Source organism: Nicotiana tomentosiformis, chromosome 7 (assembly GCF_000390325.3).
Source record: "Nicotiana tomentosiformis chromosome 7, ASM39032v3, whole genome shotgun sequence".
NCBI classification, from domain to species: Eukaryota; Viridiplantae; Streptophyta; class Magnoliopsida; order Solanales; family Solanaceae; genus Nicotiana; species Nicotiana tomentosiformis.
In genome coordinates, this window is record NC_090818.1 from 15,582,919 (window position 1) to 15,598,278 (window position 15,360).

The 15,360-nt window shown below is 42.1% G+C and overlaps 2 protein-coding genes across 2 annotated transcripts; both read left to right on the top strand.

Annotated features, from left to right (window-relative positions):
- Positions 1-5,817: 5,817 nt before the first annotated feature.
- On the top strand, positions 5,818-8,614 carry LOC138895284 (nuclear matrix constituent protein 1-like). Its single transcript, XM_070179959.1, has 5 exons — positions 5,818-6,003; positions 6,285-6,978; positions 7,018-7,725; positions 7,946-8,214; positions 8,324-8,614. Exons 1-5 carry the CDS (start codon positions 5,818-5,820, stop codon positions 8,612-8,614), a joined length of 2,148 nt encoding a protein of 715 aa, XP_070036060.1.
- Positions 8,615-8,841: 227 nt separating this feature from the next.
- On the top strand, positions 8,842-9,455 carry LOC138895285 (secreted RxLR effector protein 161-like). Its single transcript, XM_070179960.1, has 2 exons — positions 8,842-9,202; positions 9,319-9,455. Exons 1-2 carry the CDS (start codon positions 8,842-8,844, stop codon positions 9,453-9,455), a joined length of 498 nt encoding a protein of 165 aa, XP_070036061.1.
- The last annotated feature ends 5,905 nt before the right edge of the window (positions 9,456-15,360 follow it).

Consider the following 15,360-nt stretch of genomic DNA (forward strand, 5'->3'; position numbering starts at 1 on the left):
ATTCATTTAAATATTCGACAGTGGGACCCATGTCTCAAATCTCAGAAAAACTTACGAAATGCGAACACCCATTCCGAGACGAGTCCAACCATACAAAAATTATCCAATTCCAATGTCAAATGGACCTTGAAATCTTAAATTTTTATTTTTGGACGATTTTATAAAAATCTGATTTTTCTCCCAAACTTTCATGGATTCATAACATAAATGAGTATGGAATTATGAAATATAATCAATATAGGATAAGGAATACTTATCCCAATGTTTTCCCGTGAAAATCGCTTAAGAATCGCCTTACCCGAGCTCAAAAATGGAAAAGGGTTGAAAATGGGACGAATCCCATTTTCCAGAACTTAAGTTCCGTTTCTGGGATTTTTACCCTTCGCGAACGCGGTCAGTGCCTCGCGTTCGCAAAGCACAAATTTCTGCTGACCAATTTACTCTTCACAAACGCGAGGGCTACTTCACGAACGCGAAGCTTGCTGGCTTGGCCTTCGCGAACACGAGATGCCCTACGCGAACGCGAAGACAATTTCCTGGTTAGCCTATTTCCCTTCGCGAACGCGAGGCTTCGATCGCGAACGCGAAGCTATGCATCTCAAGCCTTTGCGAATGAGTTCACTCTGTCATGAACGCAAAGCACAAAACGTGCCAGCCCCACTTTGCTCTTCGCGAATGCGAGACTCCCTTCGCGAACGCGAAGAAGGAAACTAGAAGCAGGTTTCTGCAGTTTTCTCAAGTCCAAAAATGATCCGTTAACTACCCGAAACCAACCCGAGCCATCGGGGCTCCAAACCAAACATGCACCCAAGTCCTAAAACATCATACGAACTTGCTCGCGCGATCAAATCGAAAAAATAACCCCTAGAACTATCAATCGTACACCAAATCAAAGGAAGTTTTCAAGAAAACTTTAAAACTTATATTTTTACAAAATCACGTCAAATCAACTCCGATTCTCACCCAATTCGGCAGACAAGTCATAAATATTATAGTGGACCTATACTGGGCTCCGGAACAAAAATACGGATCCGGTGTCAATAAATCCAACATCAGTAAATTCTTAAAAATTATTAAGCTTTCAAACTTTTAATTTTTTATCAAAATTCCATATATCAGGCTAGGGACCTCGGAATTCGATTCCGGGCATACGCCCAAGTCCCAAATCACGATACAAACTACCAAAATTGTCAAAACACTGATCTGAGTCTGTTTGCTCAAAATGTTGACCAAAGTCAACTCAGTTGAGTTTTAAAGCTCTATTTCACATTTTAATCCATTTTTTCACACAAAAACTTTTCCGAAAATTATACGGACTGCGCACGTAAGTCGAGGAATAATAAATAGTGCTTTTTGAGGTCTTAGAACACAGAATTACTTATTAAATTTAAAGATGGCATTTTGGGTCATCACATCCTACACCTCTAAAACAAACGTTCGTCCTGGAACAGAGTTAGAAAAAGTACCTGAGCTGGAGAAAAGGTGTAGATATTTACTCTGCATGTCCGACTGGGACTCCCAGGTAGATTCCTCTACCGGCTGACCTCTCCATTGCACCCGAACTGAAGGATAACTCTTAGACCTCAACTGTCAGACCTATCGGGCTAGTATAGCCACCGACTCCTCCTCGTAAGTCAAATCTTTGTCCAATTGGACTAAGATGAAATTTAACACATGGGATGGATCACCATGATATTTCTGGAGCATAGACATATGGAACACCGGATGAACCGCTGATAAACTAGGTGGTAATGCAAGCCTGTAGGCTACTTCACCCACCCTTTCAAGAATTTCAAAGGGTCCGATATACCTTTCATAGGTGAAACCTGAAGCAATATTCTTTATCCAACCATGAATACAATATCACGAACTTTACGGTCGGCATAACTCGTTTGCCTAGTCTGAGCTGTGCAAAGTCGATCCTGAATAATCTTGACCTTATCCAAGGCATCCTGTACCAAATCGGTACCCAATAACCGAGCCTCACCAGGTTCAAACAAGCCAACTAGAAAACGACATCGCCTTCCGTATAATGCCTCATATGGAGCCATCTGAATGCTCGACTGGTAGCTATTATTATAAGCAAACTCCGCAAGTGGCAATAAATGATCCCAAGGACCTCCAAAATCTATAACACAAGCGCGAAGCATATCTTCCAATATCTGAATGGTGCGCTCTGACTGTCCATCTGTCTGTGGATGAAATGATGTACTCAACTCAACCCGCGTGCCTAACTCACGCTGTACAGCCCTCCAGAAGTGTGAGGTAAACTGCATACCGTGAAGGTGAAAAATCTCACGAATGTAAATTTCAGCATACCGTTCTGAAGAATAGGCAACTGCCAACTGAATGAAATGTGCTGACTTGGTCAACCTGTCCACAATGACCCAAACTGCGTCAAATTTCTCTGAGTCCGTGGGAGCCCAACAACAAAATCCATAGTGATATGATCCCACTTCCACTCAGGAATTTCTAACTTCTGAAGCAAACCACCAGGTCTCTGATTCTCGTATTTAACTTGCTGACAATTTAGACACCGAGCTACATATGCAACTATATCCTTCTTCATTCTCCTCAACCAATAATATTGCCGTAAATCTTGATACATTTTAGCGGTACCTGGATGAATAGAATACCTGGAACTGTGTGCCTCTTCAAGGATTAATTCACGAAGCCCGTCAACATTAGGCACACAAATATGACCCTGCATTCGCAGAACTCCATCTTCCCCCACAACAACCTGTTTAGCATCACCGTGCTGCACTGTGTCCTTAAGGACAAGTAAATGAGGATCATCATATTGCCTCTCTTTGATATGATAATATAAAGAAGACCGAGCGACTGTGCAAGCTAGAATCCGACTAGGTTCTGAAATATCTAACCTCACGAATTGATTAGCCGAAGTCTGAACATCTACAGCTAATGGTCTCTCACCAACCGGAATATACGCAAGACTGCCCATACTCACAACCTTTCTACTCAAAGCATCAGCCCCACATTGGCCTTTCCGGGGTGATACAAAATGGTAATATCATAGTCTTTCAACAACTCCAACCATATTCTATGCCTTGAATTAAAATCTTTTTGTTTGAACAGATACTAAAGGCTACGATGATCAATAAATACCTCACACGAGACACCGTAAAGGTAATGCCTCCAAATCTTCAGTGCATGAACAATGGCTGCCAATTCTAAGTCATGAATAGGATAATTCTTCTCGTGAACTTTCAACTATCGTGACGCATATGCAATTACCCTACCATCTTGCATTAATACTACACCAAGCCCATTATGAGATGCGTCACAATATACCGTATATGATCCTGAACCTGTGTATAATACCAACACTGGTGTCGTAGTCAAAGCAGTCTTGAGCTTCTGAAAGCTCAACTCACACTCGTCTGACCATCTGAATGGGACACCTTTCTGGGTCAGTCTGGTCAATGAGCTTTCTATAGATGAAAACCCTTTCACGAACCGACGATAATAACCTGCCAAACCCAGGAAACTCCGGATCTCTGTAACTGAAGTAGGTCTAGGCCAATTATGAACAGCCATTTTCTTAGGATCCAACTTTATGCCTTATGCCGATACAACATGCCCCAAAAGGCAACCGAGTCTAACCAAAACTCACATTTTGAAAATTTGACATATAACTGATTATTCTTCAAAGTATGAAGCACACTCCGAAGATGCTGCTCATGCTCCTCTCGACTGTTGGAGTAAATCAAGATATCATCAATGAATACAACCATAAAAAAATCCAAATAGCGTTTGAACACCCGATTCATCAAATCCATAAATGTTGCTGGGGCATTTCTCAACCCAAATGACATCACTAGGAATTCGTAATGCCCATACCGAGTCCGAAAAGCTATCTTAGGAACATCAGATGCCCTAATCTTCAATTGATGGTAACCAGACTTCAAATCAATCTTCGAAAATACCTTGGCACCCTGAAGCTGATCAAATAAGTCATCAATTCTTGGCAGCGAATATTTGTTTTTGATAGTGGCCTTATTCAACTGCCGATAATCTATACACATCTGCATAGAACCATCTTTCTTCTTTACAAATAATAATGATGCACCCCAGGGCGAGACACTGGGTCTAATGAATCCCTGATCAAGCAAGTCTTGTAACTGCTCCTTCAATTCTTTCAACTCCGACGGGGCCATACGATATGGTAGAATAGAAATGGGCTGAGTGCCTGGAGCCAAATCAATACAGAAGTCAATATCCCTATCGGGTGGCATCCCCGGCAAATCTGCAAGAAATACTTCTTAAAATTCACGAACAACTAGTACTGAGTCCATAGAAGGAACATCCGCACTGGGACCACGAATATAAGCAAAATAGGCTAGACACCCTTTCTCGACCATACACTGAGCTTTCATATAAGAAATAACCCTGCTGGTAGAATGACCAAGAGTTCCTTTCCACTATAACCGAGGTAACCCCGACATGGCTAGGGTAACTATCTTGGCATGACAATCCAATATACCATGATAAGGGGACAACCAATCAATACCCAAGATGACATCATAATCTACCATATCAAGAAGTAGAAGATCCACACTGATAGGTTATATGTGTATCCCTATTATATTTTGATGATCTAACAAACTTACTATCAAGAACCAGATAAGGAACCTGATACACATCCTCAAGAAATTAAAGATCAACAAGTCTCCAGTTGGGGACACAGTTCAACTCTTCAGATTCAAAGGAACAACAGAGGGAACAGATAGCTACCAGTTTCCAAGGTGACTGTACAAGTCAACAAGTCTCTAGTTGGGGACACAATTCAACTCTTCTAAGTCAAAGGAACAGTAGAGGGAACAAATAGCTACCAATTCCAGAGGTGACTGTACAAAGTCAACTCCCCACAGCTGTAAAGTGACTGCAACTGTTCCTCTGCACACACGCAATAATGTAAATAGTGGAACAGTCAACTTTATGGGGAATGCCTTTGTACCAAACATGCTTACATCATTCAAGTGAGGTCACTTATGCAATTTTAACATGAAGGAAAAGCAAAACAACACTTGCACACTTCAGAATCTATCAAGCTCTCTCTCAAGTGTATTGCCAACCTGCAAGTGACCTTCAAGGCATCAAGAACAAAGAGCAACATAACAAAGGACCAGTTTCCAACATTGAGTCATCACATGTCCTTAGTTGTGTTGCACCTTTGTTAAAATTCTTTACTTGTAATTCCTACTTCGCTTAGTTAGAAGCATTATGTGGGAAACCTTTGTAAATTATAAACCCTTGTATTTGTGTGTTGGCTAGTTTAGTCGAGTTGGAAGTCTTTGTAATAGAGTCATTACAAAGTGGCTTGTAATAGAGTTGTTACAATTTAGTGAGAGGTTAAATCTTTATAATAGAGTTATTACAAAATGGCTTGTAATAGAGTTGTTACAAGTTAGTGAGGGATTAAGAGGTTAATTCCTAGGTTACATAGGTGTAATCTGAAAGTTGCTCATAGTGAAGTTTAACTCCTACAAGGGTAGGTCGTGGTTTTTAATCCCGTTGAGCTGGGAATTTTCCACGTAAAATTTCTCTTGTCATTTACCTACTACAGTATGCGTGGTTTCTATGCAAACTTATATCTGTGGGAACTTATAGAGAACATGGTTCTCTATAGAGTTTGGTGGACCCTCGAATTCTATCAATTGGTATCAGAGAAGGTTCTTTCCATCAGGCTAACACCTAGAAAAGATCCTCATGGCTGCTCCACCAAACTTTGAAGAAGGTCAATCAACCTACAGACCCCCACGATTTAATGGACAATACTATGGATAGTGGAAGACAATGATGCATGATTTTATCATGGCTGAAGACTCAGAACTTTGGAATGTCATCTGCGACGGTTCTTTTGTTCCTATGAAGATCATTAGAGAACCAGAAGTGTCAGTTCCTAAGACTAGGAAAGAATACAACGATGCTGACAGAAAGGTTATAGAGAAGACTTCCGAGCCAAAAAGATCCTCGTCTGTGGTATTGGACCAGACGAATATAACCGAATTTCTACCTGCCAATCTGCCAAGGAGATCTGGGAGGCTCTCCAAACTGCACACGAAGGGACTACTCAAGTCAAACAGTCAAAGATTGATATGCTAACCACTGAGTATGAGCTATTCAGGATGAAGGACGATGAGTCCATTCAGGACATGCACACTCGCTTCACCTCTATCATCAATGAGCTTCACTCATTGGGGGAAATCATTCCTAGAAACAAACTTGTCAAGAAAATACCTAGTGTATTACCTGGTTCCTAGGAAAGCAAGGTAAACGCCATCATAGAGGCAAAGAATTTGCAGAAGCTAACCATTGATGAACTCATTGGTAATCTAAAAACTTATGAAATAAAGAAGAAGAAGGACAATGAGAGAAGAGAGCCCAAAAGAGAGAGGAACCTAGTTCTCAAGACAGACAGTAATGATTCAAGTGGTGAGGATGGTGATATGGCTTATTTGACTAGAAGATTCCAGAAGATGGTTCGCATGAATGGAGGCATTCCAAAAAGGGGAAGTTCTAGCAAGCCAAAACATTATGACCTTTATCATAAATGTGGCAAGCCAGGACACTTCATCAAGGATTGCCCTCTCCTAAAGAAATATCAGTATAAAAACAACTTTGACAAAGAAGCCAAGAGGAACCCGGTTCCTGATAAACGCCTCAATAGAAAGAATGTCGCTGACAATGTTGTAAAACAAGCTCTTGCTACATGGGGAGACTCCTCCAGCGAATCTGAAGAAGATAATGATCATGGTGATAGTTCAATGATGGCAGTAGAAAGTGAAGCAACTGAGTATGACTCTATTTTTGCCTTGATGGCTCAGTCTGATGATGATGAAGATGACGACGACGATGATGAGGTAAATTTTCTGGATGTTCAGGGAAATCTGAAATCTTATTCTTCAAAAAAAAAACTCATGTCTTTGGCAAATGTTTTAATAGATGCATACCACAGTCCTATAAATGATTAAAATGCTCTAATTGTGGAATTAGGAGAAGCAGAACAATCTAGAGATGACCTAGTAGTCGTTGTGGTAGATTTGAAAGAGACTATTGAGTGTGCTAAGAAAGAGAAAGAAGTTTCAATTGAAAACACTGCTAACTTAGAACTTGAGAGAGATGATCTAGTAGTAGTGGTTGTTGATTTGAAGGAAACTATTGAGAGTGTTGAAAAAGAAAAAGATGTCTTGACCAAAAGAGTCGCTAACAGTGAGCTTGAGAGAGATGACTTACTAGCAGTAGTAGTTGATCTGAATGACACAATTAAGGAACTAAAAGGAGAGGGTAGGCATGAGACTCTTCACAAAGGTAAGGAAGTTGCTAATGAACCACATCTTAGGCTTGAAGATGAGATGAAGACAGTGAAGTCTAGACTATGTATTGAACTTGAAAAGAAGAAGCAACTTCAGGAAGAACTAGGAAGAGTCAAGAGTGATCTTGAAAAATCACTCAAATGGACCTGGTCCTCTGATGCTATCACTGCCATATACATAAACAATGGGGGAAACAAGCAGGGAATTGGGTTTCAAAGGGAAAAAACTCCCTACAACCCTCATAGTAAGTGTGTTACTATACCCGATAATTGGCTTTGTATTCACTGTGGTAACAATGGGCACCTTAAGGAAAACTGCAAGTTTAGGGTTCAGTCTCAACAGAAAAATAAAGTTTTTGCTAAGAAAGTAACTATTGTTAAGGAACCTGGTCCCTCCGTTAAAAAACATATACTGCCTGCCTGGACAAAAAGAAGTTTAATTCGACCTTTTCCTCACTACAAGGGACCCAAACTTGTTTGGGTTCCTAAGTCTAACCCTTGATTTCCTTGTGCAGGGAGCAGTGAAAGGGAGGATCCAATAAGGGTACATAGTTAGTGGTTGCTCGAAGCACTTGACTGGAAGCACAAATGATTTCCTTTCACTCAAAGCCCTGCAAGGAGGGAGTGTATCCTTTGGAAACGGCAAAAAGAGATACATTCTGGGACTTGAAAGAATTGGGAAGTCTCCTTCTCACTCAATTGAAAATGTGTACTACGTGAATGGGTTGAAGTACAGCTTGTTAAGTGTCTCCCAAATCTGTGACATGGGAAACAAGAGTGATAATCTCAGATGTCTGAGTGCTGTTGAAGATGATGCTGAACTATGGCACATAAGGCCGAGTCATGCAAGTTTCACGTTGCTGGTCAATAAGGACCTGGTTCGTGGCCTGCCCAACTCAAGCTTCAAGGATCACAAGGTGTGCGATGCAATGTGTTGAGGAAAGTATACATGTGATCTTTGATGAATCTCACCACTCATATGGGAAGGATTCACATGATAAGACTGATCAAGAGGAAGAACAGTCAACTGTCCCTGGTGAAGTCATTGACATGGCAAATGGAAACACTGACATGATGATTCAGGTCAAGGATTCAGATGACAATGGCACATCTGAATCTCCAGCTGACATAGAAGAACCCGGTTCATCAATCATTACAACTGAAGCTGAAAACAGAGTTGCTGATGCAGATCAAGTGACCACACGTGCAGAGAGAGAATCACATTCAGAAATTCCTGGACCATCTCACAACAAGATCAAAGGCAAGAAACGCGCTTGAAACTATGGAGGAACCTGCTCATTGTGCAAGTCTATGTTGATGACATCATCTTCGAAGCAACAAATGACTCATTGTGTGAGGAATTTGCAAAACTCATGGGAAGTGAGTTGGAGATGAGCATGATGGTGGAATTGAATTTCTTCTTGGGTCTACAAGTCAGACAAACTCTTCAGGGCACAATAATAAATCAGCAAAAGTACATCAAAAAGCTTCTGAAGAGATTTTAGATGGAAAGTTCAAAGATCATTGATACACTTGTTGCCACTGCCACTCGCCTGGATATTGATGAACCTGGTTCTCCTGTAAACGAGACTATGTATAGAGGCATTATTGGGTCACTTCTGTATCTCACAGGAAGTAGATCAGACATTGTTTTCAGTATGGGACTCTGTGCCAGGTTTCAATCCAATCCAAAGGAGTCTCATCTGAAGGTTGCAAAGAGAATTCTGAGGTATCTCAAAGGAACGCAGGATATGGTTCTCTACTATCCCTCAGGAGATAACTTTGACTTGATAGGGTATGTTGATGCTGACTATGCTGGTTATCTGGTGGATAGGAAAAGCACTTCTGATATGGCACATTTTCTAGGTTTGTGTCTAATCTCATGGGGCACAAGAAAATAAAACTCATTAGTCCATTCAACTGCTAAAACTGAGTATGTGGCAGCTGCCTCTTGCTGTGCTCAACTGTTGTGGATCAAGCAGCAGCTAGAAGATTTCGAGACAATGTTGTGAAAGGGCTCATCTGCGTGAAGTTTTGTAGCATAGAAGATCAAATTGTAGATATCTTCACCAAAGCACTAAGCAGAGAGATCTTTTTAAAGAATTGCAAGGCACTATGATTGATAAAATCTAGCTGAGAACCTGGTCCCTCGATGATTGGCTACTAGCTGAGAACCTGGTCCCTCGATGATTGGCTATGAAAGAAATGTACAGGTAAAATAGCTAAAAAGTGTTTTCTGGGGCAGTCTAACTCACGTCTATACCGTTACAAGTAGACACGCATGATGATTACAGAGCACACAAGTAGCTAATGTATTGCACGATTGGTCAAAGGATGAGGCTTACATTTTCAAACTCTGTCAAGGAACCTGGTTCCTTTGACACAGGTTAGTAGTTCCTCTGTACTCCCATGCATAACTTTTTAAACGGTAGAAATGGTGCCACGTCATTAAAATTGCCAGTTCCCTTTTTGTTGTTTCTTAAATCCAAGTGTCTCACCCGTTATGAAGTGACCCGTCTACCAAAAATTGATACCCAACCGGTCTCTCACCCCTCTTAAATAAATCCATTTTAGAACTGTTCACATCAAGAATCCAAAAATTTCCCTTTTCCTTCTTCAAACTCCCTTCTTCAACTGACTACATTCCACCATGTCTAACAATCAGGAAACACAAAATGTTCCAAGGATTGTCCCCACTGTGTCCTCATTCGTTAAAACACTAGTGATAGAGCTCACACTCCCTGTTCCGACTAGTCCAAACCCTAATCTAGAGTCACAACCACCCTTTGCTTCCTCTCCAACCCAGTCGAGTTCTGGTTCTCATCGGAGTCGCAAACCATCGACTCCCAAGAAATTTGTTGTTGTGACCTCTACTTCTGCCTCGCTGGAAAAGATTGTTGAAGAAGATACTGTCGAGGGAGAAGAAAATCAGAAAATTTCTAGTCTGCCAGTGGAAGAAAGTTCTGAGATACAGCAAGGCATGGGTCATAATAATGGTAAATCAACAAGAACTACCCCAGGGGTTGATTTGTATGTCGCCGATTCTACAGGTAATCCTTTTCCTATGTCTTCTGAGTTCACCTTGGGTTTGCAAGAACAAGAGGCATAAAGAATATGTTGTCAATCATTGTTGAGGGTTGTATAGATAGTGGTTATGAAGGTGTGTCTAAAACGAATGGGTCTCAGGGGAAAGGTGACTGTCCACTGAAAGAAGGAAGGAATCTGGTGCCTGTCGAAAATCTGGCACCAGACAGTACTATTGGGGAACTTACTGAGGGACCTGATCCCTTCACACAAGAGGAGCCGTATGCTCCTACTTGGGATAAATTCCTTATTCTTCTAAAGAACCCCAGGTCAGTACTGATCTTGCTCCCTCTCCTTACTTCTATGCTGAGCCATTGGCCATTATTGCTCCCGAGATGAGATCTCTGTCTGAGGAGGAGAATGACGGTAGTGAAAAATACTATGCTAATGTGGCTATTGTAAGCTTTATTAGTGCTAGGAATAGCAGGGCAATTCCCAAAACACCCACTCCTAAAAGACCTACTACAAGGCTACAATAGAAGGAGGTTCTTGAGTCAGCTCTAAAGAAAAGCATGAAAGAAAAGAAGAGGAGAAGGTTAGTGAAGGTGGAATGTTAGTACATGAAGAGGTGGTGCCTACATATCTTGCTGTGGACATTGATGACGAGGTGGATGAGGAACCCAGTCCCTTAATCCGTAAATCCTCCAAGAAACCTGCGATTTAAAATTCTGGAGAAAAAGTGGCTGAGGGGTCTGGTAAGAACGTGTCTAAGAAGGTGTTTGGGAAACCTGCTGAGAAAAGAAACAATGTAAAGAAATTATGTGAAGAGGAAGGATAGTGCTAGTGAGGGACCCGATTCCTTGAAAAAGGCCAAGGTCAGTGTGACCAAGGATGTTGGAAGGGAAAACTCGAGGAAACAGAAGTTGCTTTAGGGCAGAACCTTTGCCCCTGATATTCTTGATATGGCTGGAATGCGACAATTGGTGGAGATTTGTGAATTTCAACAGTGGACGCACTTGTTCACAGGTGACATTTTCAAAGTGTATGAGGAAGAAGTGTGAAGTTTCTATGTTGACTTCTTCACAGTTAAGGATGATCATATTTTCATGATGATGAATGGGGTCGATTTTGTGATGGACTCTGCTGTGCTGGGATCTATTCTAGGTGTGCCTGCTGAAGGGTTGTGTTCTGTTTAAGGCTCTTGTTCTTCAAACTTTAGAAATGCTATTGTAAAGGATAAGGTAGTTCAGCAAGGGAATGGGTACACAAGAAGTCCCTCATTCTAGTGTACCAATTGTTGTTTGAGTTAGTGAACAAGGTCTTCCTCCCTCTTGCTGAGAGAAGGTCAATTACATCTTGAGAAGACCTGGTTCTCATGGAAGCACTATGTAACGACCCGGCCATACTGCTTTCTCATGGAAGACCTGGTTCTCATGGAAGACCTGGTTCTCATGGAAGACCTGGTTCTCATCGAAGGTCAATTACTGCTTTCCCCATATCTATTTCTGCTATTGTGACTTGCCGGGATGATTGGTTTTGAGTTTCGGAGTGTTTTGGGACACTTAGTCCCTAAATGAGAGCTTAAGCCTTAGAATTTGGACCGTAGTCGGAACTATGTGAAGACGGTTCCAGAATGGAATTCTGTTGGTTCTGTTAGCTCCGTTAGGTGATTTTGAACTTAGGGGCGTGTCCGGAATGTGTTTTGAGGGCCCGTAGCTCATTTAGACTTGAAATGGCGAAAGTCGAAATTTTGGAGTTTTGGACCGGTAGTGGAAATTTTGATATCGGGGTCGGAATCCTATTCCGGAAGTTGGAGTAGGTCCGTAGTGTTTAATATGAATTGTGTGCAAAATTTGGGGTCAATCGGACGTGGCTTGGTTAGTTTCGACATGGGTTGTCGAATTTGGAAGTTTCAAGTTCTTTAAGTTTGAATCGGAGGATGATTTGTGATTTTAGCATTGTTTGATGTGATTTTTGGGTTCAACTAAGTTCGTATGGTGTTTTAGGATTGGTTGGTATGTTTGGTTGAGGTCCCGGGGGGCTCGGGTGAGTTTCGAGTGCTTAACAGATCAAAAGTTGGATTTCTGTTGCTGCTGAAGTCTTCAGGCATCTGTCATTTTTGCACCTGCGGTGGAAAGATCGCAGGTGCATTATCACACGTGCGGAGAAGCAAGCCAGAAGCGGATTTGGGATGTGTGGTCAGGGGTCACAGGTGCGAAGGGAAATGCCACATCTGTGGTGCTCGCAAATGCGCTAAAGGACCCGCCGACGCGGATGAGATCGCAAAAGCAGACAATAGTCCGCAGGCGCGCACTCACAGGTGCGACCCATTTTCCGCAGAAGCGGACCCAGCCCTCTTATGTCGTTTCTGCACTTGCGAAGGAAATTCTGCAGGTGTGGCGTCGCAGGTGCGACCCCAGGTCGGCAGATGCGGAATAACTGGGCAGAAAAGGGGCAGATTCAAGGGTTTGAAGTTCGCTTCACATATTTGATTGAGAGCTCGGTAGAAGGCAGAATTTGGAGAGATTTTCTGAGGAAGTTTTTGGGTAATGCTTCTTAACTTCCTTATGGTTATATTCCACTAATCTATGCTAGAATTCATCGTTTAAATTCGGATTTGGGGTGAAATATTGAGAAAAGTTCTTACGCCGATTTTTGGGGTTTTGATCGAGATTTTGGTGTCGGATTTTAGTAAATTTGTTATGGTTAGACTCGTGAGTGAATGAGCTTTCGTATTTTATGACTTTTATCCAATTCTGAGAAATGGGCCCCACGGGAGATTTTTGAGTTAAATTTCGAAATTTTCGTTAAATGTTTATTTCGTTAATTAGATGAGTCTATTATTGTTGTATTTATGATACGTAATTTCTTTTTGCTAGATTTGGTCTATTCAGAGCCGGATATTTGTGGGAAAGGCATTTTGACCGATTAATTGAGCTTGACTCGAGGTAAGTGGCTTGCCTAACTTTGTGTGGGGGAAATCCCCTTAAGATTTGGAACTATTGTGCTATGTGAGCGTCGTGTACGTGAGGTGACGAGTACGTACACGGGCTAGTTGTGGAAAACCCGAATTTCTTACTGAGCAGCAACATGTTTTCCTGTTATTTTGAGTTATACCATTTTAATGAGTACTAATTTATTTTCATTCTTAATTGAGTTATTCTAATATGTGTAGCTATCATGTTTAGTCTAATACAACGTGTCTACATGTCTTAATTGTTTATGTGAATTATGTGCAGCATGCTAAATGAATTTCCTGCTTCTTCCCTGACTGGTACTTAGTCTAAATTGTAAGAATTTCATGATGTAGTTGTATTTCTATCATTCGTGCTGCATATTTACTCTGGGACTACGGAATGGTATTCCGGGAGTTCCCCCCTCCCCCCCCGGCGGAACAGTGTTCCGGGAGATCCCCCTGCACATTTATTTTGGGACTACGGAACAGTATTCCAGGAGATCCCCCTGCACATTTATTTTGGGACTACGGAACGGTATTCCGGGAGATCCCCCTGCACATTTACGTTTGGGACTACAGGACGGTATCTCGGGAGATCCCCTGTTGTGTTTCTGTGTACTGAGTTGTTACCTTCTATGATTTCATTATTGTTAAATTTTATCCTTTATTTTATTGCGGTATAACACTCTATATTGTTTTATTATATATTTACCAGTATGGCCCTGACATGGTCACTACTCGAGGTTAGGTTTGGCCCTTACTGGGTACCTACTATGGTGTACTCATGCTATTTATTTCGTGTGCAGATCCAGATGTACCTTATCAGCTGCACTATCAGTAAGCCGGGATAGCTTTGGAGACTTCAAGGTATGTCTGTCGCGTCCGCAGACCTCGAAGTCCCCTTGTACTCTTTCTCATGTCCATTATCTTCTGTATTTTTCCTTGTTAGATTCTAAGGTATAAAGACACTAGATTTTACCTTCTGTAGTTTGTGATTCATGATGTTCCGGGTTTTGGGATTTGTTGTGTATTTTTGAATAGTTGGTTAAATTTATATTTTTATTTCATTATTCCGCAAAATGTTAGGCTTACCTAGTTCTAGAGACTAGGTGTCGTCAGGACGTCACACAGAGGGAAAATTGGGTTGTGACAAGTTGGTATCAGAGCTCTAGGTTCATAAGTGTCGTGAGTCACAAGCCCGTTTATTAGGGTCTCGCGGATTGGTACGGAAATGTCTGTACTTATCTTCGGGAGGCTATGAAACTATTAGGAAAATTTCACTACTTTGATTCCTTGTCGTGTGAAAATTTGTTGACTTCAGAGATTCTAAATTTCTGTATTCTATTCTCTTACAGATGGTGAGGACACGTACATGCGGATCTGATGAACAGGCACCTGCGCCCCCTACTAGAGCCCCGAGAGGCCGGGGCTGGGATAGAGGCTGAGGACGTCCACGTGGTGCAGCCAGAGCACCCGCACGAGCTGCTACAGAGGAGCCCCCAGTAGCTCAAGCTGGAGGGCAGACACCTGAGATACCTGTTGCTGCACCAGCCCTCCAGGAGACTCTATCCCAATTTCTGAGCATGTTCAACACTTTAGCTCAGGCTGGATTGATTCCACTTGCTCCTGCCACATCTCAGGCCGGGGGAGGAGCACAGACCCCCGTCGCCGGTACTCCAAAGCAGCTGGTTCAGGTCGACCAGGTTCCAGAGATTGTACCAATTCAGCTGGTAGATCCAGCTCAGCCCGAGGTTCTGGCAGCAGCTTCTGAGGCGGAGCAGCTCTGACTTGAGAGGTACAAGAAGTACCACCCACCTACCTTCAACGGATTGTCTACTGATGATGCTCAGGGTTTTCTGGAGGAGTGTCATCGTATTCTCCGTACTATGGGCGTAGCGGAGACGAACAGGGTTTCTTTTACTACATTCCAGCTTAGAGGAGAAGCCTATCAGTGGTGGTGTGCTTATGAGTTGAGTAGTCTGGCTGAGGCAGCTTCACCTACATGGACTCAGTTCTCTGACATGTTTTTGAGAGAGTATGTCCC